Source organism: Gymnoscopelus braueri (genome assembly GCF_963280865.1).
Source record: "Gymnoscopelus braueri genome assembly, chromosome: 1".
In the NCBI taxonomy this organism is placed as follows: Eukaryota; Metazoa; Chordata; class Actinopteri; order Myctophiformes; family Myctophidae; genus Gymnoscopelus; species Gymnoscopelus braueri.
The window spans coordinates 64,820,808-64,846,918 of record NC_137603.1 but is presented as its reverse complement, the minus strand read 5'-3'; the positions used below and the strand labels follow the sequence as shown (position 1 = coordinate 64,846,918).

The 26,111-nt window shown below is 40.8% G+C and overlaps 1 protein-coding gene and 1 pseudogene across 2 annotated transcripts in view; one reads left to right on the top strand and one right to left on the bottom strand.

Moving 5' to 3' along the window:
* LOC308089509 (uncharacterized protein) overlaps window positions 1-18,640 on the top strand; it is a gene marked incomplete at both ends in the record, with an annotated part of 32,851 nt that extends 14,211 nt beyond the window's left edge. The window contains 3 exons of the mRNA XM_080434281.1: window positions 11,951-12,067; window positions 12,625-12,783; window positions 18,570-18,640. Of these exons, the coding sequence (XP_080290407.1) occupies window positions 11,951-12,067; window positions 12,625-12,783; window positions 18,570-18,640 (347 nt within the window). The remainder of the gene's footprint in view (window positions 1-11,950; window positions 12,068-12,624; window positions 12,784-18,569) is intronic.
* Window positions 16,939-26,111, bottom strand: part of LOC308093132 (limbic system-associated membrane protein-like) — a 178,824-nt pseudogene continuing 169,651 nt past the window's right edge. The window contains exon 8 of the transcript XR_013935036.1: window positions 16,939-19,044. The product of XR_013935036.1 is annotated as a limbic system-associated membrane protein-like (transcript). The remainder of the gene's footprint in view (window positions 19,045-26,111) is intronic.

Below are 26,111 nucleotides of genomic sequence, written 5' to 3'. Positions count from 1 at the left end.
TGTATAGTTGCTTGGTAGTAAGTAATAATGGTTATTGCGGTTGTGAGCTTGTAGATAGGCTATTTTCAAATGGCCGACCCGACATATATAGGTTTAAAGTACTCATGTTCTTTTGCGCTTGTTTTCATAGACCTGGTTGCTTATTCCTTCCTCAAAACTGGCAACACTGCTTGAGAGGAGAGACAGACGGAACACTTTTTTTGCGATGCGATTATGGTACTTTAATGTTAAATGTATAGAGTATATTTGCTTTACATGACTTCATAGGATCGCCGTAATTTATAATCAAGATCGCATAGGTGTCTGAATCGAGATCACGATCTTTTTTCTCCATGAATGGGGTTTGTATATTAATTTATTTAACCCATACCGAGCAGTGCACAATCAGTCATGTTGGATATTCCCCGTGAGACTCGGACGGGCGGCAGTGATCCCGTGCTGCCACGTTAATAAGAGATTCGATCGTCGGGTTTATATCCTTAACCCAGCCAGGTTGTGTAGCCTACATAACTCTCTATGACATAACTCCATAACATAGGACAAGCTACTGTAAGTTTGTAGACCTCACTGTCCATGAAAAGATGGTCGGGGCTCCCGAAAATGCTCTCGCAGAAGTGCTCGTATATTTTGAAAATAGCAGATCTACAAGCTCACAACGCGTCGCCATGCGACCCGTTGTGAGCTTGTAGATCTGCTATTTTCAAATAGCCAATGCAGCCAGATCTGCAAGCTTAACCGAATGACTGTTAAAGCCGTTTGTTTAAATTACTTTATAAAATGTTATATTTTCACAGGGATTATTTATTAGTGTAGATATACATTTAGGAGTGGATTATGTGTCCAGATGCCTGTCAGACAGTCAGACAATGTTGCTCCGCAGGTCTAGAATGGAATAAACGGGCGCAGTCAAAGTCAACAACTGGTCTCAACCAGACGTGAGATCTCAGCGTACGGTAGGATGAAGCCAACGTCAGGATATATTGATAAATGCCGAGTTGCGGTGATCTCGCCGTACGCCCATTATTTGGTCTGTGTCGCGTTGATAAATGAGGGCCACTATGTCTATGTAACATGCTGGGCCCTATCTTGCGTGTTTTAAGTACCAGGTCTTATGACTTAAAGGTAGGGTAAGTGATATTTTTTGGTTAAAACAAAAAGGTTTGTATTAAAAGGTTAAAGCACTATATTCTGATAGTACTCATTGCTATAGAGTGTTTGTTCAGTCACAGGGGTCTCCCCGTCTCTCCAGTTCTTTAGTAAACAGAAAATACATTTCCAGGTTCAGCCAATAAGGAAAGAGTACCCATTCATCAGCTTTTTTTATAGCGTTCCAATTTGTTCAGCTCATTTCTTTGTGTCACCACTTAAAATTTCTTCTCTATCCTGATTGGATAAAATTGGTATCCTGACCTGAAAATGCATTTTCTGTTTATTCAAGAGCTGGAGAGACATGGAGACTCCTGTTACTGAACAAACACTCTATAGCAATGATTACTATCACAATATAGTTATTTAACACTTATTTTGACCAAAGAAAATCACTTACCCTACCATTAACTTAAGACCTGGAGGCGTGGCCAATGCGGTTTGGCCATTCAAAACAGCATTGGCCACGCCTCCAGGTCTTAAGTTAAGTCATACAACTCGGTACTTAAGACATGCAAAATAGGGCCCACTGTATAAGGTGACTCTCCACCAAACAGACTACAACAGACTGGTTGTCTGTTGGCAAAAGTTGGTATTTAGTTCAGCAAAAGCAGTCGGCCGATGCACACATTGTTGTGCTAATGCCTTTCAGCTGGCAGAACTGGCCTGCAAGATTGTGGCAGTGTTGCCAGGTCTGATTATTATAAGCGACTTTGGGCTTGTTTTCCTGTAAAGTCGCTTGTAAATATTCAGTTGCTGGAACCTTGCTTTTGTTTTGGCTTGTTTCTGAAGTGTAGTTGCTTATTTGGGCTTGCTTTCAAGATTCTTTTTGAAAATAGCTGATTTAATAGGGCGCATATGGTGAAACTGGTCGCTTCTTTTGGGCTTGTTTTCATAGACCTCGTCGCTTGTTTCTGGCAACACTGGCAACACTAAACATAAACATGGAGCACTTCTGCGTTATCGTAGCCTACTGCTTTGCTTTGGAGTTGATTGATTGGTATAGGAGTTGAGATTGAGAATATGGTATCTAGTTCAAATGTGTGATGGGCAAATGTCTCTGGATTATTTAGGCTCGCTTCTGCATCAGTAGTAACAGAGCTTTCCGACGCCGATTCGGCCCAAAATCGGTGTGGTGGAGAGCTGCCTTTAATCTAGCTGCACACTGACAAGTTAAGTGTTTATCCAACCAGGACTGGAGAAACTGCATCTCTCCATCTTCACATTTTAATAATGTGTAATAATTGAATAATTATTACAACTTGAAGTAGTTTACTTTAACAATGGATTCTGGTAATATGTATGTACATTCATTCATTGCTGTTGTGACGTGAGTACTGAGGATATCTTGGCCATATGATGGAAATTGGAAATGTCTTTCTACCATTTTGTATGTATTTACTACTATGGTGCGATTATTTTCATTGACAACGGGATGTTAGACAAGTGTTAAGTCACCAGCTGCTTATTGTACTGGCTCGCCTTCTTCATTCACTTTAAATCCAAAATATCACCATTTCTACAAGTTGGGGCGTTATATACGAGTGTTATATATTAATAATAATGTTACTATAACAATGTAATAATATTTCATTATTAATTATGTAATTATTTAAATTGTAGAAATATTGTCTTTGTTTCAATTGATTTATTATTCTGCAATTGTTTTTCTGTTTTATATAGCTTATTTAAAGCAAGAAGGGTAGGCACTATAAGCTAAAGCTTCAGCCTACACCTTTCGGTCTATAGTCTTGTGCTGCTTTGTTTTTGTTTTGAATAGTTTTTGTTTTTATTGTACAAAATGCCATATGTGTATATGGCTTATGACCGAAATAAACTTTAACTAACTAGCAATCATCTCAAAACTAGATGGGAAAATGTACTGCTACTTTGGTTTTGACATGGCTCTGCAGTGACTGCTGCGTGTAGCACTGGGGCAGGGAGGCAGTGGCTCGTAGCTAACAATGTTTCCTGTTAGCCTACGTCACTAGCACAACTATCGTTGTTTTTAAAAAGACCGATCCCAATTCACCAGATCACAACCATTTGCGGTAAGAAGAAATAAATAATCTGCATCTGCAGATGGAGCTATGCCACCCATGCATTCATGCGAAAGTGTCAACGAAAACCTCCACCTTAACTGGAAGAAAGATCAAGCAGACCCACACTCTAGGGTGAGAGGCCATCTGCCTTGATCGTGTTGGGCAGATTGTTGGTTCCAAGTTGCTGGTTAGTTTACCTAGTTTCCCAGCCAAAGAGAAAAGCTACACACCATTGGTGTTTTTTGGGCGTTATTTATTTATATTTTCTGTATATAAGGTTGCTGAATGATAACTACACGTTCTTTCTACTGGTGATTTCCACAGAGCACCACAAGGAGAGGTCTACAGTATCTAGAGAAATGGCCTCCTAAAGATATTCAACGTTGTCAGAGGAACAGCGAGAGATTAGTCTTGCGTGGCCAGACTGTTGCCTCCCACAATTTTCAAATGTTTCCGGTCATACAGTCTGGGACTCGGAAGCTCTGATCATGATTTAAAATATAAATCTTAAAAATGTATCTTAAAAAGGATAAAACAAAATCATCTAAGCATATATAGCTTGATGCTAAGCAGAAATGGAAATTAAAAAAATAAATGTAAAGATATTTTAAAATGTATTTTCGTGAACGGAAGTGCCAGCTTCCCCTTTCGGATTTCGGGAGGTGTAGTTCCAGACTCTATATAGCATTCGGAGATTGTGGAATAGTTCTCTGGCTACACGAGACTAGCGAGAGATGGACGAGGGACATGGACTGTTTGATGCAACCTGTAGTATAGTTGTACAGGATATGTATAGTGTTTCATTTAGTGATGGTTTAAACCTGTAGTAAAGTTGTACAGGATTTCAATTCAATTCAATTTTATTAAAGTGTCAAATCACAACAAGTTGTCTCAAGACACAGTGGCAACGAAAAACTCCCTCTTAACTGGAAGAAATGTCAGGCAGACCCTAGGCTCTAGGGTGGCGGCCTTCTGCCTCGACCGTGTCGGGGGAAAGAAGAGAGAGAGGGAGAGACAGAGGAGAGACAGAAAGAGATACAGTACAAGTAGTAACAATAACAATAGTAGCAAACATAATAGTGTAAGATAGTATATGATAATATAATATAGTACAGCAATAATGTGTATGCAGTATATAATGGTATAATATAAGAATGTTAAGATCATATACAGTATAGTGTGGTGGTATAGTGTAATGTAGTAGAAATCCACGGTCGTGCTCCATGGAGAGGCCCGGTCCGCAGTCACAGTCTTGAGCCGCAGCTGGGGGTCCGTAGTGACAGTCCATGGGACTGCGACGTAGGAGACAAAAGAAACTTGAAATTTGTTTTATGTGGGACTGAAAGGACATATCTTGGTCAAATGTGACTCCCAGATTCTTTACAGTGGCCTTGGAGGTCAAGGTAATACCATCTAGGGTAAAATTATCATCGGCTAATTTATCTCTGAGGTGCTTAGGGCCAAGTACAATAACTTCAGTTTTGTCCGAGTTGAGGAGTAGGTAATTACGGGTCATCCAACTCTTGATGTCTATAAGACATGCTTGAAGTTTAGCCAGTTGATCCGTTTCATCTGGCTTCATCGATAGATATAATTGTGTATCATCTGCATAACAGTGGAAATTTATAGAGTGTTTCCTAATTATCTCACCTAACGGGAGCATATATAGAGTAAATAGTATTGGTCCAAGTACAGAGCCTTGTGGGACTCCATATTTAACCTTTTCACGTACTGAAGGTGTATCGTTAACGCTTACAAACTGAAATCTGTCAGACAGATAAGACTCAAACCAGTTCAATGCAGCACCCTTAATGCTAACCAAATGCTCTAGTCTCTGCAACAAAATATGGTGATCAATAGTATCAAATGCAGCACTGAGGTCCAACAAAACCAGTACAGAGAGAAGGTTGTTATCTGATGCAATCAGGAGGTCATTTGTGACCTTCACAAATGCCGTCTCAGTGCTATGGTGTGCTCTGAATCCTGACTGAAAAGCTTCAAATAGCTTGTTGTTATGTAAAAAGTCACATAACTGCTTGGCGACTGCTTTCTCAAGGATTTTAGAGAGAATGGAAGGTTTGATATAGGTCTATAGTTAGCCAAAATGCCTGGGTCCAGAGTAGGCTTCTTGAGGAGAGGGTTGATGACAGCTACCTTAAAGGACTGTGGTACGTAGCCCGTTACCAGAGACATATTGATCATATCGAGTAGGGATGCACCAACCGGGGTCAAGACCTCTTTAAGTAATTTAGTTGGGACTGGATCCAAGAGACAGGTCGTTGGTTTGGAAGATGTGATCATTAAAGGATCTACACCATTAATTAAAAAAAAAAATTGATATTTAATATATGGTGTATGTCCCTCAAACCTTTTTCAAAAGGTTTGAGCCTAAATCATCACTCAGATATACTCATCCCAAGTCAATTGTCTCTGGCTTATACAGCACTTTCAGCTGCAATACCAAAACGTCCTTTTGGGCAGGGGGGGGCTACTGAGCAATTCTGTCTGGCCATCATCAATGCAATGGCAAGGCAAGTGATGTCACTTGCATTGCCATTCTGAAATGGCCTGTTCAGACACGCCCATTCTGAAAATCTCTGAAATGAGAATGAATGACTGAATGTTAAAAAAAAATATTTTTTGGGGTACAAGAGACACTGGGGAGCCCAAAAAAATACCCCCCCCCCCAAAAAAAAAATGAAATTCATGGTGTGGCCCCTTCGGCGAGCTCGACCGGAGAGAAACTGTCCAAATATACACTATGTCGTACAGCCACTTTTGAGGATATTACATCGGAGGGTGGTCCAGTAGGGGCTGAGAGTAGTAGGTTATCAATACTATCTCTGATAGTATTGATTTTACCATTGAAAAAAAAAATGAAATCATTGCTGCTAAGGGATTTAGGAATACGTGGATCAGTAGAGTTAGTTAGGGAATTTTAGCAAGATGTTTGGACCATCTGTGAAAAAAATTACTACCAATAGCTTTCTTCACCAATGTGTTCTTATAGGTGTCTAGAATCACCTCTCAATTAATGCAAACCCAAATCCTTGTGGAAAATCCTGGAGAGCCAATCAAAGTTAAGGAGCCCAGAGGGCTTGGGTGAAAAATATGAAAAATAAATAAAGGTCTAAAATTAACTTGTGAGGTGTCTAACTAGGGGTTTTCAGGGGTGCTGAATCCATTCCAACCATTATTTTTAAGTAGAAATGTCTCCCTGGCCATCTAATATTGGTATATTGTTAAGCTGTAATGTAAAGCACAGTGTAGTGTATAATCAACGGTAGGGGATTGGGGTGTTGTTGAATTGATTCTATTCTGAAAAATAAAATAAGAAAATATTGCTAAACACTTGATAAGAGTGTACACCTACTGTGCACATGCTCAGTGGGATACAATGTCTGCATGTGGGGAAGGAGCGGGAGTGTTGCATCCTGAAAAATATTTCTGGACGATTTTAAGGTATGGTAGTGTATCTACTTTTTGGCATTTATTTTCCTCTGCTGGCAAAACTTTTGATTACTGTAAAATTACAATATCAATTTTCTCTAGCCTATTGCTTACATTGAACAACCATTAGTTAAACAATCATGACACTTGTCTTTTAGTAGGCAACAACATGGAAGAGGATTCTGTAGCTTGTGGCTTAAGGTGCTTCATCTGTGGTGGTCCTGAGACTGAGATTCAAAAGCTCTCAAAAGTCACCCAAAAAGGCAATGCAAAGATTTTGTCTTATTCTGAGAGTGTGGATGATGCAGCATTAATCAGAAGACTACGTGAGGACTGGAAAAACGGAGATGACCCCAAACTAAGATACCATTTGGAATGCAAAACCGAGCTGTGGATGTGGAGCTGCTAGCACTTGAACTACTTGACCCAGAAAATGCCCTGCATCTTTTCTTCCTGTCTGGCCGTTGGTCTTGCTCATCTTGCTCTAAAGAATAGATTATGTTTAAAGTTTTTATTAAATTATGATGTCACTCACAACATAGAATAGGATTGAAATCTGCAAGGGGCAACGGGGTCTTGTTCACGAGTGAGGGGAGGACGGAGCAAGAGATCAGCCGGAGAATCGGAGCAGCAGGAGCGGTATTGCAGTCGCTATACCGCACTGTTGTGACGAAAAGAGAGCTGAGCCAGAAGGCAAAGCTCTCGATATACAGAGCAATCTTCGTTCCTACTCTCACCTATATGGTCATGAAGTGTGGGTCATGACCGAAAGAATAAGATCGCGGATACAAGCGGCCAAAATGTGTTTTCTCAGACGGGTGGCCGGCCTCTCCCTTAGAGATAGGGTGAGAAGTTCGGTCATCTGCGAGAGACTCGGAGTAAAACCGCTGCTCCTTGACTTGGAAAGGAGCCAGCTTAGGTGGTTCGGGCATCTACAGTAGTACGGATGCCTCCCGAGCATCTCCCAAAGGGGATTCTCGTGGCAAGCCCCACTGGGAAAAGACCCCGTGGCAGACCGAGGACCAGATGGGGGGATTATATCTCCACACTGGCCTGGGAACGCCTCGGGACCCCGATTCTGGATAAACGGACCCGATTCTGGATAAGCGGTTGAAGATGGATGGATGGATGGACATGGCAACTTTCATCACAATGAAAAAAACGTACGATTTCCAGTGGATATACTTCTTGCACGACTGTATAGCTCGGTTTTGCATTCCAAATGGTATATTGGTTTGGGGTCATCTCTATTTTTCCAGTCCTCATGTAGTCTTCTGATTAATGCTGCATCATCCACACTCTCAGAATAAGACAAAATCTGTGCATAGCCTTTTTGGGTGACTTTTGAGAGCTTTTGAATCTCAGTCTCAGGACCACCACAGATGAAGCACCTTAAGCTACAGAATCCTCTTCCATGTTGTTGCCTACTAAAAAGTGTCATGATTGTTTAACTAATGGTTGTTCAATGTAAGCAATAGGCTAGAGAAAATGTGTATTCTAAATTCACAGTAATCAAAAGTTTTGCCAGCAGAGGAAAAGAAATGCCAAAAAGTAGATAAAAGTACTATACCTTAAAATCATCCAAAAATATTTTCCAGGATGCAACACTCCCGCTCCTTCCCCACATGCAGACATTGTATCCCACTGAGCATGTGCACAGTAGGTGTACATTCTTATCAAGTGTCAGCACCCCTGAAAACCCCTAGTTAGACACCTCCAAGTTAAGTGTAGACTTTTATTCCTTTTTATATTTTTCACCCAAGCCCTCTGGGCTCTTTAACTTTGATTGGCTCTCCAGGATTTTCCACAAGGATTTGGGTTTGCATTAATTGAGAGGTGATTCTAGACACCTTTAAGAACACATCGGTGAAGAAAGCTATCGGTAGTACATTTTTTCACAGATGGTCCAAACATCTTGCTAAAATTCCCTAACTAAGTCATGACTTTTTGTCAATTTGGCTAGAGTGTCAAAAAGGAACCTATGGTTATTTGCATGCAGAGAGCCTTCCTATATATTTTAAGGCTGTTTTGCCAGGCTATACAGGATTCTTTCTGTTTGGTTGAACGCCATATCCTTTCAAGCTTACGTGACGTTCGCTTGAGATTTTTAGTTCCAGAGTTATACCATGGGGCTAGCCTCTGTTGCTTTATTACCTTCTTTCTTAAAGGAGCAACAGAGTCAAGCGTTGCCTGAAGGGAGCCTGTGACACTATCAGGATAGGTATAGTGTCACATAGGTATAGTGTTTTATTGTCTCCGCCAGGCCGAAAGGCATGGCGAGAGAGTATGTTTTACCCCCTGTCCGTCCGTGTGTCCGTTTGTGTGTCCGTGTGTCCGTCCGTCCATCTGTCTGTGAACAGCTAATCTCAGGCACCGTTGGCCCGGTCGCTGCCAAACTGTGCACACACACTCCCTGGATGCCAATTCAGAACCTCTGCCCCAAATTTTTCACATCGGCCTGTTATAGCGCCACCAGGAGAACGATTTGTGCAAAACCCATTTTTTTATATTACTCCTACAGATTTTATCCAAACATCACGCAAATCGGTACACAGTATCTCTATTTTCATGTGATCAACACGGATCTGTTTGATTTTCCACATTCCATCCTGATTGGCTAAGGTTGGCTTCCAAAGTTTGCAGGATTGATCCATTTTGAACTAAATGCCTCAAATCATGAACGCAGCTTGCGATTTCCGTGAAATTTCACACGCACATTCCCACTATGCCGAGGAAGAAATGCCACTTGAACGTTTTCAAATCAGCCTCATGGTGGCGCTATAAAAGGCCAATTTGCATTTTTAACTGTAACTGCACCGATCTGCGTGAAACTTTGCATGCACACTCCCTAGAGGCCAAGGAAAAACATCTGCCCTGCATTTTTCACATTAGCCTTTTATAGCGCCACCAGGAGGCCGACTTATGTAAAACACATATTTTGAGATTAAGCTTTCATATTTTATCCAAATTTCAAGCAAATCGGTACACAGGATCTCTATAGTCATGTGATCAAGATGGGTCTATTTGATTTTTCATATTCCATCCTGATTGGCTAACATTGACATCTAAAGTTTGCAGGAGTGGCCTGTTTTGAACAAAATGCCGCAAATCATGAACGCAGCGTCCGATTGTGGTGGAACTTTGCACGCACATTCGCACTACGTTGAAGAACAAACGCCACCCTTTTCACATTGCCCTATTATAGCGCCACCAGGAGGCCGATTCTTATTTTTTATATTACTCCTACACATTTTGTCCAAACATCATGCAAATCAGTACACATTATCTCTATAGTCAAGTGATCAAGATGGTTCCGTCCGATTTTTTATATTCCATCCTGATTGGAAAATTCTGAACATTGCTGGCCCACAATAACCTACCTGACCTGGCGGAGACCTGTGCTTCTAGTTTAGTGATGGTTTAAACCTGTAGTAAAATTGTACAGGATAGGTATGTAGTGTTGTATTTACTGTCGTTTAAACCTGTAGTAAAGTTGTAAAGGATAGGTAGTGTTTTATTTACTGTGATTTAAAACCTGTTGTAAAGTTGTACAGGATAGGTATGTACTGTTTTATTTACTGGTGACTACTGCAGAGAGAGGTCTGTGCTAACAGGCAGACTCATATGTTTATAGTTATTATAAAGTACATCTGCCATGTAATTCTTTGTTGGTGGCATATATGTTATTGTACATAACAGTGGTGGAAGTCTGGTCGTCTCCTTTATTAATATAAAAGGTTAGAAAAAACAGTATGAACTGAGAGAAATGAGTAAATGTGTTTTGATGTTATTCCTGTGTTTCATGAAGCCTGATTTATACTTCAGGTACTAATATGGTGTACCCCACCGAAGAACAAAACCTTATCTATAATATCACTGTGTATCTCTTAAATGGTGACAAGGAAGTGCAACAGTCTCATAATCAATCAAAGCCACAGTAATACATAATTATGTTCAGCACAGGCCATCTAGTTGTGAATGTTGTGCAGGTTAAACTTGCTTTACATTCAAAGAATGGTTTCTGTTCTATTTGACGTTTTTCTATAGCAGCTGAGTGCTGACAGTGGCCAAATTCAAAACAAAATTGTTGTGGTTTGACAGTGATATAAATCACAGTATTTCTGTTCAAAATAAAAAGCTGGTTCATGTTGAATAACCTCATATGGAGCTGAGTGGGGAAATGACAAAAATGGTTAAAAACTAAATGGTATGAAAGTTTGTCTTTGTTGGTAACTTACCAACGTATGGGGCTAATTCAAATTTGTAATTAAAATTATTACTTTCTAGATTGCATTTTTATTGTGAGATTAGTTTATTATATTCTTTCATGTCCGTGTTAGTGTTTATAATTGTAAGATGAACATTCTGGTTCATAATATGAATACATTGTCTGGTTCAGTTTCATACAGAAGTCCTAGACTGTTAATAGACTAAATATCTATTTATTGAATATTAACATAATAAATATTGTGATATCAAATGTAGTCCCTATTGTCTAGCATCAATGAAGACATACTGGTAAAAAGTAATCTGGCATCACTGGCCAGTCTTTGAAAACACTTCTTTACAACCCCTGTTCCCTCTGTTTCATATTCAACCTTCATCTTTAACCCATGATGCATTAAAGTCTTTATTATTAAAGTCACTTATTCATGTCACATCCAAAGCCCTTATTATTAAAATCCTTATTCATGGCGCATCAAAGTCCTTAATCATGTTACCTCATAGTCCTTAATGTCCTTATTCATGTCACATCAAAGTCCTTGTTATTAAAGGGAATACACCATGAATTTTAACTTTTTCTTCTTTTTTGTGTGTTTTTGGTCTCCCATACCTCTCTTCTATCCCCAAAAATACCCCAGTTTGAACACTCAGGCTTTCACAGCAAATCTGGGGTTTTCTGTAAATTGGTCTCAAAACAGGCCAAACTGATTTGGTCCCTGACGTCACGTCACGTCAGGGTACAATCCCTCAGTTCCAGATGGGTGTTCCAACCAAAAAAATAAAATAAAAAAACATATTGTTTTCTTCTCCCCCCCCCCCCCCCCTTTTCCACCCAAAACCAGGAGATAACATGCATACAAACTGGCTCAATAGCGCCCCGTGCCAAACGGGACAATGTGGTATTGCAGGTGAAAGTGCTTTATAAGCCAGAGAGAAGTTAGTTGGAATGAGTATATCTGAGGCTTGATTTAGGCTCAAACCTTTTGAAAAACGTTTGAGGGACATTGACAATATGATATAAATATATATATATTTTTAAATTCATGGTGTAGTCCCTTTAACGTCTTTATTCTATTCCTTCATTCCAGACCAGTGTGTGGAGTCCAGCATGCAGGTGAAGATGAGTTCTCCGGCCAGGACTGTTTCTATTAATCAGGAACCTGAAGACCACCTTAAACAAGAACCTGAAGACCACCTGGATTTCAGTAAGTTTCAAGCTCTCTTTTTTTGTATTCTGTTGTAGAGCTACTCCCGGCGCTGAAAGTGGGCCAGTAATAAGGGTGTAAAGATGACCGGAAATGAATCTGTATTCGATTTTAACATTAACAATGTGATTAAGCGTCTATACGAACACAATTGGCCCGTGTTCGAGGGAAGCCAAATGGGGAGGGTGATCACTGCACGTACTCCTGCAGGCTGTGGCGGCATCTGTCAGCAGGGAGTGTTGGGCGGAAGGAGTAGGACGGAGGCTCTAGGTCCTTCCGGTGGGGGCTCCTCACTGGCGGGTGAGACAGTAGGATTCTGACAGTATCAGATTTCCTGATGAAGATCTGACTGCTGGAAACATTTTGAGCGTAATGAATATAGCGGAGCTTTTTTAACCAGTGTGCTGACTTTATTTTCCTTAGTTGAAATGTTGTTTGTTTAGCACCTGGGCACTGAAGTAGATGTGTGTGCACTAGCTTTTCATAAAGCAGAGGAAACACTGAATGGAAAAGATGTTCAAACCTTTAATGGTCTCTCATTGAAACTTTTTTCCTAGACTTCCCGCTCCTCCCTGTGTGTAAAGGGGAGGTATCCCCTGAACAGCAGGAGAGGAGCTCCAGTCTGGTTCAGGAGCAACCAGAACTTCTACAGATTAAAAAGGAACAGGAGGAGCCAGATGGGTCAACACAGACATTTCTAACAATAAAAAGTGAAGGTGATGATGATGATGATGAAAACAGAGAGACAGAGCCTGTAGCCAGCACCTCAACTGAACACATGAAAACACAAGCTTATGTAAAGAACTGGGTAGCATCACAACCAACTTGTGACGACCAGCTCCTCTCTTCACACTGTACTGAATCTGACACTGAAGACAGTGATGACTGGGAGGAGAGCAGGGAAGGTCAGTCAGATTTAAACACTCAAAACAATGAAAGGAAAATATTGTCTTTGAGCCACAAGCTGTCCCAGGATCTCAAATCATCAAAACAAACTCACTCCATGGGTAGTCACACAGGGAAGAAAAGCTTTAGTTGTACAGAGTGTGGCAAAATGTTTAATCGAAAGGATCATCTGAAGAGTCACATAAAGATTCATATGGGGGAAAGGCCCCATAAGGGAGAAAGGCCCTTTGCTTGTACTGTTTGTGGTAAAGAGTGTAGTCAAAGAGGTGATCTAAACAAACACATGAGGACTCATACAGGCGAAAAACCCTTTGTTTGTACAGTTTGTGGTAAAGGCTGTATTAGCACAAGTAATCTAAAATTACACATGAGGACTCATACAGGTGAAAAGCCCTTTGATTGTACAGATTGTGGTAAAGGCTTTGGTCGGATGGCTCATCTAAAAGCACACATGAGGACTCATACGGGTGAAAAGCCCTTTACTTGCACAGTTTGTCAACAAAGTTTCACTCAAGATGTTGCTCTAAAATCACACATGAGGACTCATACAGGCGAAAAGCCCTTTGCTTGTACAGTTTGTGAACAAAGTTTCAGTCACAGTGTTAGTCTAAAAAAACACATTAGGACTCATACAGGTGAAAAGGCCTTTACTTGTACAGTTTGTCAACAAAGTTTCAGTCAAAATGTTGGTCTAAAATCACACATGAGGACTCATACAGGGGAAAAGCCATTTGCTTGTACAGTTTGTGAACAAAGATTCAGTTGTAGTAGTAATCTGAAATCACACATGAGGATTCATACAGGTGAAAAGCCCTTTACTTGTATGGTGTGTGGTAAAAACTTTGCTGAAACATCTAATCTAAAACGACACATGAGGACTCATACAGGGGAAAACACCCTTTAGTTGAAGTTGGTGTCGGATGCTTTGATCAAAATGCACCTGTGAAGATAATGAGGATTAATACAGGGGAGAAGTTGTTATAAGCTGGGAGGGAATTCATAAAAAATGTGCACTTGGTGACAAGTTTCAGATTTTTTGCATGGTGTTAGGTATGAGCATAATGTTTTAAAAAACTATGGCAAATGACTCGCCCCCTAGTGGTCCGTTTGCAATAACTATTAGATAGTTGTAGGTATGATTATATACAATATACAACATATATATATTCTTTTACTATTGTGCATGCTAAAAAGCATACAAATTAACTTGTGGAAATTCAGTAAAATTACCATCAGTTAATTATTTATTGCCAAATTCAAGATGGCGTACCAGGTGATGTCCCTAGCTGAGAGGGAATATGTGAAAAATCATAAAGATTATGGACTTGGCAATTATTAATGAATTAATTGATAGTAATTTTACTGATTCAGTCACATTCCTTGAGCCCTGAAACCTAGGGTCGGACACAAAAAAAACACCTTTCTAGGTTGAGTAATGAATGAGATTTTAAGCTCCCAGCAGTCTTGAAAATGATGCCTTTCCAGAAGTTAGATCACCAGGTGCACAATCTTCATGCTTTTTGACGAATTCCCTCCAGCTATTAGATAAACAGTGACAACAAGATGCTCTCTGAGTTGACATGTGATGTCACACACATTAATTCAATCTAATTCAGGATGACAATGACAAGTTATGTTAAAGCATAACAATCACGTCTGACAATATCAACATGACTGAATAAAATGAACTATTAGTTTCTCTCTTCATTCTCATTATCTTGTGTATGGATCTTATTTTTTTATTAACCCATCAAGACTGGGAAAGCATCTGTGTCATTTTTAGATTTATTTATTTTTCAAAAACAAATATGTATATGTTTTTTTTTTTAAGCAAACGTTTGTAACTCAATTCTTTGCTTCTGGGGATTCTACAAATGTCTTCTAAATCCTATCAGTTCTTTGAAAAAAAACGTATGTTGCTATATATCAGTGGTGCTCAAACTTTTTCATGTCAAGGACCCCCAAAATGATATGTACTTGGCCACGGACACCCATCTGAAAATATTTTGTTCCAGGGACCCCCAGAAACACAGATAAAAGTAAAAAAAATATATATATATATCTCGAAAAAGGGGACTCCTGCACATCCAAAAAACCCTGTTGGAGGTGCAAGTCTAGTCAGCAGGCATATAAATTGAAAAAAAGGGAATGGACCTTCAAGGAAGGGACGGCACACTCCAGGAAACAGATGGACAACTTAGATGGATAATAAAATACTATAATGCAGTAGTAAGTTGTCCATCTGTTCCCTGGAGTGTGCAGTCCCTTCCTTGAAGGTCCATTCCTTCCCTATATATATATATATATATATATATATATATATTCTCAAAGATGTGCACAGATTTAAAAAAAATACAAGCTTATAGTGCGGCAATCTTTGATTTCCTAAAAAAAAAAAAACGTATTATTACCTTCAGCTCATAGGCTACTTGTAGAAACATGAGCATCAGTGTCTGTCAGGATGTATGAAAATCATATTCATTATTAGATCCATAAATATAAATGCAATAATACTGTATTAAAGTGCTGACAAGCTGCTGGGTTTGTGTAGCTGTTCACTGTGTGTTGACGTGTGTTGTTTGGAATGTTACATTATCATAGTACGTATATTTGCTAGGCGTCAGAGGGACAGGTGACATCATCACTTAGTTTTATGACTTCTTTACATTACATAGTTTTATGTCTTTATCAAGTTTTTTTTTTGTAAAATCAAAGAACCCCTTTAATACCCGAGGCAAATGTGTATAATGTGTTTGTTTGATTGATTTAATAAAGGTTTCACCGGTACAGATGTTCTATGTGTGTTGTATCATTACAGAAATGTTCTCAACATATATGTGGTCGTACTGACCCCATAACTACAGTGAACAATGCAGCAACAACCACTGCTTAATTTTACACTCTGCATACCTTATATTTAAACTGTTAATACAGAGTACTTGATGGAGTAAGTATTCATTCACCTTGTACTTACACTGTTACTACAGAGTACATGATGGAGTAAGTATTCATTTACCTTGTACTAGGATTGTGCCGATATATCGTCCCGCGATATATCGCGATATGTTTTCGTGACGATATGTATCGTTTTGGCGTTTTTTCTTTTTTTTGCAATAATGCAAAAACAAGTATTTGTTTGCATTTGCTTCCCCTCCCCCCATATTTTTCATAATAAAAAAAGTTCCATATATCGTATTGATATTGTGAGCCCAATATCGTGTATCGTATCGTGAAATTAGTGTATTGGCCCACCCCTACCTTGTACTTAAACTGGTAATACAGAGTATTCATGTTGCAGCCTGAATACTGTATTTGCATTCATGGGGGAATGTATGACAACAAGGGCAGTTGATTGTAATATTTCAGGATCAATAAAGTATCAATCTACCGTTATGGATAGATCTATATATCCATACTGTACATCTCTTGTATGTATCTTGTAAGCAGTGCCAGACTAAACACATGGACTCAGAGGGCTGCAGTCTGGGCCATGAGGTTCTGGGAGTGTCCAGGTCGTCTCCACTCCTAGAACAACAGTGTTTATTTTACAACACAATGTTCTAAAATAGTGAAAGTAGCAGATCTACAAGCCAATGTGAAGTGTTGGGAGCTTGTCGATCACTATTTAATGTACAGCCTAAGTGGTTAATTCATGATCATGTACTTTCCCCCTTCCTAGGAAAGTAGTGGAGCCAAAGTTGCAATATTTGTCTTTGAAATGGTAGTGGAGTGAAATACATTAGTAAAGTACAGACACCCCCACTTTCTTTTTTACTTACATACATTACTCAAGTAAATGTACTTACTTACTGGCCACCCCTGGTTAAATAGAACCCATATACTGGGTTATGTCCTGTCTCAATGACTTGTTACTTTTGTTTACTAACTAATAATAATAAAGCAACTATTATTATTAAGGTATTATAGTGTAATTTGTAATTTCACATATTGATACAAACACAATATACAAAAAAAGCCTTTAATGACAGTTTGCAATGTTTTGGCAAAACTCCATCTCCAGTATAAACACTAATATATATACAGTACTTTTTTTTTTTACAATACAAATGTATAACCCCTAAGGTTGTGCAGTGTCGCGGTTTTACAGTTTAATACGATTAATTGCTGTTCTAATACGTCAGCCAAACCGTGTCACGTGACATGTGCGTTGTGTGCTCTGTCATGTGATTATTGAAGCAGTAGAGAGAATGGCAGCGCTCCAAATAACAACTGGAGACCTGGTCTCAAAAAGTAATGTGACACCCCCAATATGGGAACACTTTGGATTTCTACTACGGTTGGGTGATATGCCAAAATATTCCTATCGGCCACTGTGAGCCCAAAAAACGCCAATATTCTTCTGGCTACACATACGCCATGTCCCAGTATGAGCGAATAGGGGAAGGGGATCAACGTCACATGATTCCTTGTTTGACCCGGCAAAACACACTGAACACACTGCAAGGAAACTAACTGCTTTAATTTGATCCTTTAGCAATAGCAGCCTGTCTAAATGGTCATTTTGTCAAATGTTGGCTGGAAACGTAACGTTGCTTTGTTTGAATGGGTTGGCTCATTAAATGGATAATTCATTGCATTGCGTGAATTGCATTCATTGCAGACTACTGTGTATTGGGAAAAGGTTTAAAATATTGGAAACCGCGCAACCTTAATACCCCCCCACGCGCACGCACGCACGCACGCACGCACGCACGCACGCACGCACGCACGCACGCACACACACACACACACACACACACACACACACACACACACACACACACACACACACACACACACACACACACACACACACACACACACACACACACACACACACACTAGAACAACCTTGGTGCTAAATGGGTTAAATAAACTGTTTAAACGTCCAAAAGTCCAAAACCATTACTTTTCAGGAAATAGGAAAAAAAAGACAACGTTTTGGATTGAATGTAGTTATTTAGTCACAAGCTGTTGTTAATAATTTGTAATTGGTTCAATGCTTGTACAACCCACAGACACACTTAACAGCTTTAACTTTAAAATGTTTCAAAAGTAGCAAAAACAGCCGACCTACAACCTGCAGTTTGGAGAGACACTGCTTTGTGTAATTGATGTCAAACACAAAGAAAGCCTTAAAGGGCTATATTTTTTAAATACATTTTTTATTGTGAAACTAACACATTAACATATAATATAAATCAGTCCACATTTCCCAAAAGGCAGCTGTATATGTTTTAACTGTCATTTATTAATTCAATAATTAACTGGCACATAAAGCATTTGCTGAAATTGTCTTTTTAACTGTTAATTATAAATGAATGGAACACTTTACTGACCCCTCCTCACTGACAGCTAGCCATTCATATCTGTCTGCATTGTTGAATATGAGGCTGAGCTGACCTCTCTCAGCTCCCACCTCAACCTCTGTTTCTGACATGTTTGCACTTTCACCTGGTTCATCATTTATTGTAATAACATGGCTTGTCTCACTTTCTTTTCTGGGCTTTTTTTGTGTACTTGAACCTGTGAAATATAAGGAAATACAGTACTTGATTCCCTTGTTTTAAGGTGATTCCATCTTGCTGTCAAAAAGTCTTTGTTGTTAGTCCCACTCAGTGGGAGCCAGGAGGACCTCGCCAGGATTCTTTCCTGACCGTTGCTTGACCTGGGAGGATTTATAAAACTCTTTCCACTCGGGAGGCTCTGTGAATCGTCTTAGTTTCATTCTGTCTGATCAGAAGCAGGGATAAAACACATCCCCCAGGCAATAAAGAAATACAGACCAGAAGGGTCCGTATTAAAAAGCAGAGGGATGGATTCCCCCCTCATCCTCCCCCAACAAATAGAACCCTGTAGGGTTTAAGTGATTTATAGAACCATTAAAATAAATTGTTCTTTCCAGAACCTTGGTCTGAAAGGTTATTTCTGGAACCAACAGTGGTTCTTCTATGGAGGAGGAGGAGGTCTGTATTAACACTTGAAGCAAAGACAGACGATGCAGCTGAACAGAAGCCACAGTGAGTGAGATACACAAGCTGAGCCGCTGATGTCTCCACCTGTTCCTGGTCCTGGAGAGAGAGAGAGAGAGAGAGAGAGAGAGAGAGAGAGAGAGAGAGAGAGAGAGAGAGAGAGAGAGAGAGAGGATAAAGGAGGGAGAGGGGAGAGAGATAATGGGGGAGAAAGAGGAGAGAGGTGGGAGAAATTGAGATAAGAAGAGTGTTATGGTGAGTGAGGAATTGGACACAAACACATAAGAACAGTCAACCACTCAAAGTGTTTAATGACCAACAAACGTCTAGGCAAACAGGGCAAAAAAAATATTAATCCAGATACAGAATCATGAGAAACACTCAGCAAAACTACAGAAGGCTTAAAGCCACACTAGTACCTAGTGACCAGATCAGAACATCTAACAGGGTGGGCGGAGGGAGACTGGGGCACTACACCAGGGAACAGGACAGAACTGGCAGGAAACAGGACAGAACTGTCAGGGAACAGGACAGAACAGGCAGGGAACAGGACAAAACTGGCAGGAAACAGGACAGAACTGGCAGGGAACAGGACAGAACTGGCAGGAAACAGGACAGAACTGGCAGGGAACAGGACAGAACTGGCAGGAAACAGGACAGAACTGTCAGGGAACAGGACAGAACAGGCAGGGAACAGGGCAGAACAGAATAGAACAAACAGGACAAGAGCCCTATAGAGGGCAGGGCAAAACGCTGGACTAGCTAAACTTGGTAGGGCAAAACCAGGACGATAGTGCAGGACTGGCTCAGGACAGAGTAGGGTGGAAAAGGACTGAGGAAAATGACCAAGTACAGGGAGACGGACTGAGGAGGCAGGGAGGATGTGACGAGAAACGGGCAGAAAAAAAGACCAGAGAGAAAGATCATGAAAAAAACACACAGCAGTGGTGGAAAAAGTACTCAAATTCTTTACTTAAGTAAAAGATAATATAGAAATACTCTGTTACAAGTAAAAGTCCAGAATTTACTTGAGTAAAAGTACAAAAGTATTGGCATCAAAATGTACTTCAAGTACCACAAGTAAAAGCACCAAAATGTTTGAAAATAGCAGATCTACAAGCTCACAACGCGTTGCGATGTGACGCGTTGTGAGCTTGTAGATCTGCTATTTTCAAATAGCCTAGGTATAAAATAGGGCTAAAGTGGTTAATGTATGTTTCATAATATCATAATGTATATCTGAAAAGGTAGTAACTAAAGTTTTCAAATAATTGTATTGGAGTAAAAGTATAATTTTTGCCTCTGAGATGTAGTGGAGTAGAAGAAAAAGTACAGGAAATGGGAAATACTCCAGTAAAGTAAAACAATATCCTCAAAAGTGTACTATACAGTACTTGAGGAAATTACTTACTTAGTTACTTTACACCACTGGCACACAGGCAGACGCATCAAATACACACACACACACACACACACACACACACACACACACACACACACACACACACACACACACACACACACACACACACACACACACACATTAAAATAGAACAGAGTGAGACAGAATCACAGCCAACAGGCAACATAATCACAGCCAACGGGCAGCACGCAGACCAATAGCTATAATAGGCCTATGTGAAAAGGGCGCCATTTCTTCCTAGGCCGTGCACGGCAATCGGACACTGCATTCATGATTTCAGGCATTTTGTTCTAAAAATGTGTTTTGCTAAATTTGACCTGCTGGTGGCGCTACAACAGGCCAATGTTAAAAGGGTGGCCTTTGTTCCTCAACATAGTGTGAATGTGCGTGGAAAGTTTCACCTTAATCAGACGCTGCGTTCATGATTTGTGGCATTTTGTTCCAAACAAGGCACTACTGCAAACTTTAGATGTTAATCTTAGCCAATCAGGATGGAATATGAAAAATCAAACAGATCCGTCTTGATCACATGACTATAGAGATCATGTGTACCGATTTGCGTGAACTTTGGATAAAATGGGAAGGAGTAATATAAAAAAAAGAGTTTTACATAAGTCGGCCTCTTGGTGGCGCTATACAAGGCAGATGTGAAAAATGCAGGGCAAAGGTTTTTCCTTGGCCTCTAGGGAGTGTGCATACAAAGTTTTATACAGATCGGTGCAGTTATAGGTAAAAATACAAATCGGCCTGTTGACCATGAGGCTGATTTGAAAAATTTGAAGTGGCATTTCTTCCTCGGCATAGTGGGAATGTGCGTGCATATAATGTGGCGCTATAACAGGCCCATGTGAAACATTTGGGGCAAAGGTTCTGAATTGGCATCCAGGGAGTGTGTATGCACAGTTTCGCTGCGATCAAGGCAACGGTGTCGGAGATTAGCTGTTCACAGACGGACACATACACACACACACACACACACACACACACACACACACACACACACACACACACACACACACACACACACACACACACACACACACACACACACACACACACACACACACACACACGGACGGACAGACAGGGTGCAAAACATACTCTCTCGCCATGCCTTTCGCCCTGGCGGAGACAATTAGCCTAACTAATTTAATAATAAAGTAAAAAAGAAAAGCAAAAGCATAAAACAATATTACAATAATAGCAAAAGGCATTGAATCGGGCAATACAGTGAGGACATGGATAACAACACAGACATTTAAAAATCAACCAAAAAATCAACTAAAAGCAAGAGCGAAGAAGTAGGTCTTGAGCTGTGCTTTAAAGCTATCCACTGAGGCTGCCTGTCTTGTAATTGTAAAGGTGTAATGGGAGTTTATTCCACACTGTCGGCCCTTAGAAGCAGAATGCTGCTTCACCGTTTGCTTCACATGGGGAAATAGGGGAGCTAGAAACCAAGGAAAGGAAGCCTAGAAAAGCCTAGAAAAGGGGCTAGAGTCAGGGTTAAGAACAGAACTATTGACATGAATAGGAACAGGGCTAGAGACAGGGCTGGGAACAGGGCTAAGCAAGGGACTAGAAAGGGGGCAAGGTACGGGGCTAGGATCAGGGCTAGAGACATGGCTAGGAACGAGGCTTGGAAATGGGCTGGGAACAAACTGTGGGTCAGGGGTGGAGAACGGCCTCAGTAGCACAGAGCAGGGACCAGGCAACTGAAGTAACTGGACTGCAAGAGCCCAGGCAGGGCATTGGCGAGGCCAGCCAACGACACACTGAGCAGTACTGGGGGAATGTCGGCGGCAATGCTGACAAGGCACCGGGCAGGACAGGCAAAAATGTTGCCGAATATCGGCGCCTTCTCCTGGCAGGCCCCCTGTTTCCCACACAAAGGACCAAGCGAGACCCTTCGAATGGGTCTAAGGCTGGAGGCGGTTCAGTATAGGACGGTACGTAGTCAGGACAGACGGGACAGGCAGATTCAGCTAACATAGGAACAGAATGGGTAGGTAGCGGGGCTAGTGGGCGCAGGACTGGCATGCTGGAGGTTCACAAACCCAACCCTAATGGGCTGGCATGCAAACTGGGCGCTAGCATCCATTATAACAGCTACAAGGGCAGACAGGAAGACACCAGAACTACCATAATTACAAGACTAATAAGAACATACAGAGCAACATAAACTAAACCAAGGGGGGTTGATGTAGTATCAAAATCAGGCTTAAGTAAATTAAAGCCTGACTTTTGTTGTTTTGTAGGACTGTGTGATTGAATTCTGGTTATGAACATTTCTACACTTCCATGTGCTCCTGCAAAGCTTCAGTTCATGGGGTGTGAGTGACATCTGGTGGCCATTATTTCTATTGTAGCACTTTGAGATTTTCACAAATGTAAAGTGTGTTATAAATAAAATCCATTATTATTACGGGGCCAGAGCTCAGCTCTGGACCTGTTTTAATATTGCCTGTATTCTGTTTCTTCTGCCACTTTTCGCAGTTCTGGCTAAACTGTGCTGTCGCTTTTTACGGCCATATGGTAGATGGTCATGAAAAACTATCAAGAAATAAATCTCACAATCTTTCGTCAAAAGGTGGCAGTGTATAAAACTTCAATACACACATGCGTCTACTCATGATGAACAACTTTAACCCTCTGACTTTTGACCTCTGACCTTTAGATCTCCCACCATTTTGAATTATATGAAAAATCTCCTCCTGGGATTTTTGAGTAATCTGCACGAAACGTTTTACACATGAACTTTGGACCTATGCCGACAAACATGTGCAAAAGATTTTCCATAAGTGAAAAAAATAAGCTTTAATGAGCCAATGAATATTGCAGTTTTATGACAATTATTCATCTGCCCCTAACACATACATGCAGACTCACATTTCTTTGAAACTTTGCGTTAATGTTGAGGGTCATTCCAAATATTACTGAAACCAATCTTACTCCAATTGGTCAAAGGGGGGCGCTATAGCGATTTTTTTAAAGTGCAAACTTTAAACTGGCAAAAGTCATGCCTCGTTTGGCCGACAGCCATTAAACCTGCTTACACATGTGCCTTGACTCATGAGGAACACATGTATCACGTTGACCAGTAAGCTCCGCCCTTAGATTGTCCGCAATTTTGAGCAGTTTGAAAAACACTTAAACCCAGGATTTTTCAGCTATTTGCGTGAAACTGTATCATCTGTTTGATCTCCTTTTTCACAGGTTCTTGTCCGTTGGTCCAATTGCTTCTCCCTTAAACGTGTGCCTCACAACCTGAAGGTTGCCAGTTCAAGCCTCACTTGATGCGGACTTCATTAAAGTTGCATTGCACACAACATGATTGTGTCAATTAATACATGTGCAATTGTTAAACATAACCTGAAATATTTGAGAGGGTATGTTTTTTCACTGGTTCACTTTTATCTTCAACAGACAACCTCAGCCTGGACAAAGCTATAGCACTATAGGTAATGTTGCAGCCCGTCAATCCGAAGGTTGAGGGTACGATTCCTGTTAATGGCAATAGGTTGACACGTCCAATCAATCCATTCTGCTTCCATCCTTCTCTCTCTTCAATCTATTGTTTCCATGTCTCTCTCTCTTCAATCTATTCCGTTTCCATGTCTCTCTCTCCGCCCTTAGATTGTCCGCAATTTTGAGCAGTTTGAAAAACACTTAAACCCAGGATTTTTTCAGTTATTTGCGTGAAATGGTATCATCTGTCTGACCTCCGTTTTCACTGTATCAGGTCTGTTGGTCCAATGGCTTCCCGCTTAAGTGAATGTTTCACAACATCAAGGTTGTCAGTTCAAGCCTCACTTGGTGGAGACTTCATTTAAAGTGCATTGCAAACAACAAGCTGTATTAATGAATACATATGCAATTGATAAAGATAACATGAAATGCTTATCTGAGAAGGTCAGTTTTTGCAATGTATGACATACTTAATTCTGAAAATAGCCGATCTACAATCTCAAAACTTTTCAGATAGCAACGTGTTTCTGAGCTTGTAGATCGGCTGCTTTCACTGGTTCAGTTTTATCTTCAACAGACAACCTCAGCCTGGTCAATGCTATAGCACTATAGGTAGTGTTGCAGCCTGTCAATCCAAAGGTTGAGGGTTCTCTCTCTCTCTCTCTCTCTCTCTCTCTCTCTCTCTCTCTCTCTCTCTCTCTCTCTCTCTCTCTCTCTTCTCTCTCTCTTCTCTCTCTCTCTCTCTCACTCTCTCTCTCTCCTCTCTCTCTCTCTCTCTCTCTCATTCACCAGGTCAGGTCTGTTGTTCCAATGGCTCCTCGCTTAAGTGTGTGCCTTAAAACCTCAAGGTTGCCAGTTCAAGCCTCACTTGATGCAGACTTCATTTAAGTTGCATTGAACACAACATGATTGTTGCGAAAGCTGAAGGAGGCCTCCGACCAAGTGGAGCTTACTATATCACCGTGCTTGGGTTGTGTGTGTGTGTGTGTGTGTCTGTCCCTTATTTATGGTCTTTCCGTGTGTGTTCACACTCTCATTGGCTCGCGCCCCCCATGTGACTCGAAACTCCGTGCTGAAATGCCAGCAGCTGCACTGCCTGTATACAGCGTGTGTTCACGCTCTCATTGGCTCGCGCCCCCATGTGACTCGAAACTCCGTGCTGAAATGCCAGCAGCTGCACTGCCTGTATACAGCCGGCAGAGTGCGGCAGAGTGCACTACTACAGTGTGGTTGAAATATAGCAGCCTCAGTCAATCTGCGTTCGCTTCCAGCGTTCGCTGCGTCTTACTTGTGTCAATTAATGCAAGTGCAATTGTTAAAGATAACCTGAAATGCTTATTTGAGAGTATGTCTTTTCAATGTATGACATACTTCATTCTGAAAATAGCCGATCTACAATCTCAAAACTTTTCAGATAGCAACGTGTTTCTGAGCTTGTAGATCGGCTGCTTTCACTGGTTCAATTTTATCTTCAACAGACAACCTCAGCCTAGACAAAGCTATAGCACTATAGGTAGTGTTGCAGCCTGTCAATCCTTGAGGGTTCGATTCCTGTTAATGGCAATAGGTTGAGATGTCCAATCAATCCATTCTGCTTCCATCTCTCTCTCTCTTCAATCTATTATGTTTCCATGTCTCTCTCTCTCTTCAATCTATTCTGTTTCCATGTCTCTCTCTCTCTCTCTCTTCAATCTATTCCGTTTCCATGTCTCCCTCTTCAATCTATTCCGTTTCCATGTCTCTCTCTCTCTCTCTCTCTCTCTCTCTCTCTCTCTCTCTTGAGGGGCGGCCATAGCTGAGTGGTTAGTGAGCCAGCCTAGGGAGCCAGAGGCCCTAGTTGCCCCAGGTACGATTCCAGGCCAGGCCAGCAAATGAAATTTGTCCCTGAGCAAGACTCTTAACCCCTAATTGCTCACAGGCCCTCATTGGAAACAAGAGGACTTTCATGAACGGACCTGTTAAAGGAATTATCCTTATCTCTTCAATCTATTCCGTTTCCATGTCTCTCTCTCTCTCTCTCCGACCTGGGTTTAGCCTGCACAAAGCTATAGCACTATAGGTAGTGTTGCAGCCTGTCAATCCGAAGGTTGAGGGTTCGATTCCTGTTAATGGCAATAGGTTGAGATGTCCATTCAATCCGTTCTGCTTCCATCTCTCTCTCTCTTCAGTCTATTATGTTTCCATGTCTCTCTCTCTCTCTTCAATCTATTCCGTTTCCATGTCTCTCTCGCTCTCTCTCTCTTCAATGTATTCCGTTTCCAAGTCTCTCGCTCTCTCT